Source organism: Misgurnus anguillicaudatus, chromosome 9, assembly GCF_027580225.2.
Source record: "Misgurnus anguillicaudatus chromosome 9, ASM2758022v2, whole genome shotgun sequence".
Classification (NCBI taxonomy): Eukaryota; Metazoa; Chordata; class Actinopteri; order Cypriniformes; family Cobitidae; genus Misgurnus; species Misgurnus anguillicaudatus.
The window spans coordinates 10,198,187-10,204,790 of NC_073345.2; the positions used below are offsets into that span (position 1 = coordinate 10,198,187).

The 6,604-nt window shown below is 36.7% G+C and overlaps 1 protein-coding gene across 1 annotated transcript; it reads right to left on the bottom strand.

The window, feature by feature from the left end:
* Positions 1 to 516: 516 nt before the first annotated feature.
* trarg1b (trafficking regulator of GLUT4 (SLC2A4) 1b) lies at positions 517 to 5,690 on the bottom strand. The gene is made up of 3 exons (XM_055180965.2): positions 5,068 to 5,690; positions 4,578 to 4,701; positions 517 to 4,414 (listed from the first exon to the last, which is right to left on the bottom strand). Exons 1-3 carry the CDS (start codon positions 5,425 to 5,427, stop codon positions 4,407 to 4,409), a joined length of 492 nt encoding a protein of 163 aa, XP_055036940.1. The 5' UTR covers positions 5,428 to 5,690; the 3' UTR covers positions 517 to 4,406.
* Between the last annotated feature and the right edge of the window lie 914 nt (positions 5,691 to 6,604).

Below are 6,604 nucleotides of genomic sequence, written 5' to 3' on the forward strand. Positions count from 1 at the left end.
ATCCTTTCATCATTACGATCCCCAGCTGAACGCTCAGCCATTAGTGAAGGTTGAAATCATTTTGGAAATGATAAAAACTAAAATATTTTGGTTTTGGAGAATAGACAATTACTTCCAAATGTCTTTGTGTGGTGGAGATCTTGTATCAAAATATCAAAGAGCTAATTGATCTTGAGCATCCATAAACACTTGACACTGTTAGAAGTGGTCAGGCCATTCATCTTTTTGAAAATGCACACAAAATTAAGCGTTTTAATGCACAAATTGATATAATGCACTTAACAGACAGGATATCATATATTATTATTATTGCTTGAATAACCAATTGATAGCAAAACAGGATGTTTTGCGGATGTATTTTGCTAAATTAAAATAATTGCACTGCATTAAACCCATTTATGTCAGAATATAGTCTGCATACAAATGACTAAATATCGGTCAGCCCAGCGTACGCAATTGCACAAATATATGTTTTTATGCAAATGTAACACAATAAAAACACATAACACTAGAAAATCAAGTATGGTTTGTTTAATTTAAAACATGCACCATATTCAGATATTCAGACATGCATGTGCTTTTCGTTGTGGTGAAAGAAAACTTGAAAACAATCCTTGCTCAGCCTCAGTGCAACTGTGCAATATCATAGTTTTACATACAATGATTTGATAAATCCATTCATATAATGGTCACAATCATTACATTCACCTCTCTGTCTTATGATGACCTTTTGCCCTTTAATAAGGCCATTATAAAGAAATCCAACATTCTGAATAAGTGTGTTTATAGGCTTCTTATGTTAAAACACATTTTTCCTTGGCGGCAGTATAAATCTGTTACACAAAAGCCAATGTATATTACAATCTTATAAACTGTGCTTTGTGGTGATGCATTGCGGTTAGGGTTGCAAAGGGGCGGAAAGTTTCCAAAGTATCCACTTACATGTATGGGAATTTACGGGAATTATTTGGAAATTTAGGGAAATTTATATAAACTATATCATATACAAACATAATAAATAAACATTTTGTTTGGTCATGAGCAGACATGCATGCAAGGTAATACAAATTTTGAAGAATCCTGATACATGCGCTCATCAAGCCTGAATTTATTTGATCAAAAACCCTTAAAAAAAATTATTTCTTATACGAACAAACATGCACGGAAGTTTTAAACAAATTTATGTAGTTTAAAGGCAGGATAGGCAGAATCTAAAAAACTTTTTTTACAAATTTGTTTAAACTGTCTTTATATACCAATACATAAGTAAAATGTAAAAAGAGAGTATAAAACTCGAGTGTCTGTAGACCTCTCACTACTGTTTTAAACACAGTTAATTATTTCCAATCGGGAAGAAACAAATGATTGGCTTGCGCGACTATCACTCTCTCTCGCAACCATGGCACCACCCCTGTTGCAACGGGATCTGCCCACACCCGATTGATTTGAACGTGCATGAGGCACTCTAGGAAGAGCAAAAGTACGGCAGAGAAAGTGCATTCAGAACTAACAGTACCTGCATATGCATTCAGCGAAGGCAAAAAAGGAATAAATGAAGCAATCAAACGAGAGTAAATATCACGTGGCTTTTCCTCGAGTCGACGATGCGGTAGCGGTATTGTCTCCGGAGTGTAGTCCTCATCAGAGTCAACAATGCTTTCATCACGTAAACTCTTACATGCAAACACCGTTTATGTTATGAATCTTCCACGAAATTTACCTTCATCACAGTGTAACTGATGGTAATGAAAAAACTTGTATCAATGCAATCTGTTTTTAGCTTTGTCTTATAAATATATCTAGCTCGTTTGTTACCGAATCAAACAAAATATATTTTACAGGGGCGTCAGTTTGTGTTGAAAAGTGGTGGGGACAAAAGATCAGATGAAAAAACATTACAGTGGGACGAGAAAAAATATTGAATAACGGCGCATCAAAAATGGGCATAGGGTAGGCCAGTCAACAAGAAAATACTCTGCATAAAACCCTCAACAATGTCGACTGCACATGTAACACCAGCTCAACCGAACAGTGCCAAAGCACTACCGTAGAAAACAGCAGCGTGTTAAGTCAATGATTACAATGAAATTCACAGGGATGTGCATTAATGTCATTTTTTTATTTCAATTAATCTATAGGTCTAAAAAACTAGTACTCGATTAACTGGGGGTGGGGCAATCAAAGGAGCGGGGCATATACGTCATGGTGAAAATTAAAATATTTTTTATTAAGAACACATACTAGATTATTAATGAATTAAATGTTTTTAACAGAAACCTCTAACAGGACAACCTGTGTGATGAAGTGAAACTAAAGGGTTAATAAACACAAACTGATGCGCTTTCTTTATAAATGTATTATACAACATGCATCTATCTGCACAAAATGCAAGACTTAAACTAAGTTAAGTTGGAGCTGTTGGTGTAGTGAACGGCGCTCCAACACATGGTGCAGATGCACTTCTGCCGACCCGAGTTCGAATCCCGGCATTATTATCGTTATAATTATTGTTATTATTACAGAAAGCAACCGTTACATTTTAAGGAAAGACTGAAACTACGATTGTACGTCTTATGTTTTTAACAATACTCCTCTATGACGTATGCGGTCAACAAACACGACCTCCAGAAAACGAACCCGAAATCCTGGCCAGGACCCGTCCGGGAAGAATGGCACGTAAGGTCACCCTAACTTTTGCTATCATTTTAGCGATTAGCTGTGTCGTGTCGTCCTCTCACCTGTTCTCAGTCAGTATATGCTCGTATGGCTCTCTGGTATCTCTTGACATTTGATGTTTAAATATAAGATGATATAAGGGAACTTGTGACGGCGCTGTACATTTTGCATCTTTTCGTCCTACCAAAGTGAATAATCCCAAAATCACGGCATCCTTTTAAACCAGTGACGTGAGGTGTGTTCGGCTCCACAGCATTGTGAGGTCGGCGGGTTGCGGATGTGCGGACCTTATCTGTTTGTTTTTGAATCATGCATGTTAACGTTACTGATGTCATACGCCGGTTTGCATATCTCAACACGTCAAACACGCACCCAGCCTTTGCTACCAAAGGTGCTTGTAATGCTAACCAGACATCCAAATGCCACCATAACCACACAAAAAAATAATAAACCCACATGATCATCGTTTTCGATCATCGATGACACATTGGAGTACTCGAGTAATCGAGTACTCGTGCCCATCCCTAGAAATTCATTACATATGTAGAAAACACACCATAAGCATACAACACAACATATGTGACCACAAAACCAGTCGAAAGTTGGACGGGTATATTTTTAGCAATAGCCAACATTACATTGAGAAATATTTTGATCAAAATCGATTGATTTTTCTTTTATGCCAACATTGCAGCGTAACCAATATATAGTGTCCTGATAATGTATGCCGATTTTTATACTCTCTTTTTCAGAGTAATTACATTTGAATTATGTATTGGTATATAAAGATAGTTTAAACAAATTTGGAAAAAAGTGTTTAGACTTTTTTTTAGACTTAAACCTGCCTACTCTGCCTTTAAGTGAATACATGCAAAGATGGACATTTTGACATTATGTTGTGTGCAGGATTCAAGATATTTTCTGTGCATGTTGTGGAAGAAAGTAAGGACATGCAGGGGCTGTGGCCTCAATGGCCCTTCAGAAAGCAGTGGGCTATGTGACTGAAGATTGTACAAGGTAGAAATTCAACTGAAATTGCATTAAATCTTGTTGTTTTAAACAATATTATGCTGCACGACGTGTTTTAACTACATTTAAGTTCACTGTTAAGCAACTAAAATTCCCATTATTTCCCGTTTATGGAAAGTTTCCAACCTTGAAAATTCCTGGAATTTTGCAACCCTCATCGCGGTGTCCAAATAAATAAATAAATCAGTGTATATACTAATGTGTTTACATATCTGTTTAATATGCTTTGAGAAAAAATAAACAGATTGAAGTCTGATTCTTTGAATTGAATGCAACATGCAAGACATTTGCATAATACAAGAAATACATATAGATTGTGTTTTGCATAGAGTTGACTGATCTTTGACAAAATTGAAATGTATGGATTAGTGTTATTAAAATTATGAACAGAGCTTATGAGATATAATAAATATATTTATTCTAATAAATAAATAAATGAATTATTTAAGAATTGTGCAAAATTAGATTTGCTAATGCTTAGATTTGGATAAGCTATAAGTTTTGCCTCATCCAAATTTACAACCTAAATCCATGGCAGGATTTCAAACATACATTCATATATAATATAAATAATAAATAGATATTCTGAAAGCTACATTTTGAAAGGATAGCATTCATTGTCAATTGGCTTTGGTTTCAGCACCAATAGCTGCTTACATTCATGCTCTTGTTTCAGGTAGGATGTCCATAACTACAGCCTATCAAAACCCTGGGAGAGAGAAAGAAAGACATGTAAGCAAACTGATGTGCAGCAGTATATAAATCACATTTTGACTATTACTTTATTGACAAGAATTCTGAAAACTTTGGGTCAAGATCTGCACCTGCTACCCTATGACTATGTGTGCAATGAAACAAAGGCAGACACTTACCTGTTATTATCAGATAGAGGACTATAGCCAGACCCACAAAGATGGAAACGACACTGAGCAACAAAGACAGACGTCCAAGTCTCTTGCCACCATCATAATCTTTTGCTTGTATCATGGAGCGAGCCTAAAGTGAGGCAAAAGCAGCCATGTATTAGTTTTAATAACCTTACGTTGCATGAAAATGCTTATATGTAGCATGATAACAATGTATAGATAAATTACATGGAAAGTTAAAATTGAACTGTGAACTATTGGGAGTTCAACAACATATCCAGGACTTTTACTACAGTAGTAGGCTAAATACTTAATGTTTGGCAGCCCTAAATTTGATTTTTTATTATTAGGATGTATTTACATTTATTCATTTAGCAAACGTAATTCATAAGTCTTTATGCAACATTTTATAATTGTTTTATATCAATTCAAAATTATTAGCAGTAACTCATTGTGATCTCTAAAAAATAACTGTCTGGCACAAAGTTAAACTCACCATGTGCGCAAAATAAAGCGCAAACACGTTTATGGGAACCGCAGGACAGAAGCATGAGATCACGGCCAACCATATGAAACTATGGGGCTCGGGCTCGCCGGGTGTGGGCGACGAGGCGCGGCTGAAACTGGCCCGGGATGGAGAGAGCGGTCCCGTGCCGACCTTCTCCGCATTATCTTCATTCTGGTCCGTTTGAAGAGACCTAACGCTGTCGTTATCCGGCTTGTGGTTCAATTCACCCTTCAGCTCTTGGGTCGAGATGTCAAGAAGTTTTTGGGTTTCCCCGAAATCAGAGGACTGAAGCGCGGCGCTCTCTCCAAGCGCACCTGTCGCGCGAGGGGCATCTGTATTAATAGCCATCGCTTACGAGAAAAAAACCGTGAAAAACTCTTACGAAGTTACGTCCGTCAGGATTTCTTCATTTAATCCAATTAATCACAATGGCGTTCAGTATTTCACAGAAACGATGAAACGGCTGTTGGACATCCACTCATCAATATTTCATCAGATGCGTATGACATTTGAGAAGAGACCCAAGCGGATATTCAGCTCGATCTGGATGCTTTGCGTAAATCAATCAGTTTGCATTGGACGCATCTCGAGGGCGCGCCATCGGCGCGTTTTTTATTGGTGCGCTTGCGTTTAATTGACGCTGCGCGCGCGACGTTTCACTTCTGTGCATGTTAAATAACATTAACTCTTCTAATACAAGGATTCACATTTATGGTCTATTCGATAACTCTTAAATCATTATGGATGGTTTTCTTATGCTTTTCATTAGTAAAAAAGAAAAACACGTATGGATTTTGCTGACTTGGTTATGCCTAAACGTTTTTAAAGTTTTAACAACTTTTCCTCATATTTATTAATCATATGTTATATATTTATAATATTAATAGCAGGTAGCTTTGAGGTTATTATTTGTCCTTGGATTATTCGTTTTATTACGGTAAATGTATTAAACGGTGTCGCGCTCTCCACCGACCAATGTCGCCCCCTATGGGTCATAGTTTTACATCATACTTTCCTTTCTAAAACTTTTAGTATTGGAGGCGTGCATTTACACGTTCAACTGATTTGTAGACTTTGTATATAATATAAACTAATTGACTAAACTTGATCAGGTAGAAAACATTTGGACTTTTAAAATTTGCTATATGTAATTTCAGCCCCTCTCTCGCCTTTATCTTCTTGTATGCAGGCACATGAACAGGCCATATACTTTTATACAAGTTCCTTTATAGCACATAGAGGGAAATTACCCACCTATTTCAGTTTAAAGGTCCATCAAGCCACCACACGCGTGGGAGGTTCAGAGAAATGTGATGAACTGTATGCAAAAATCTGACTACCAGAATATTTAGTGCTGGCTATTAAACATTAAGGGGCGGTTTCCCGGACAGGGATTAGACTAGTCCTAGACTTAAACACTTTTAAGAGCTATCCAAACTGAAAACAACTTGCACTTACATATCTTAAAATACACCAGTGCCCTTTATTTTACCTCAAAATGCACACAGGTAATGTTTTTAGTAAG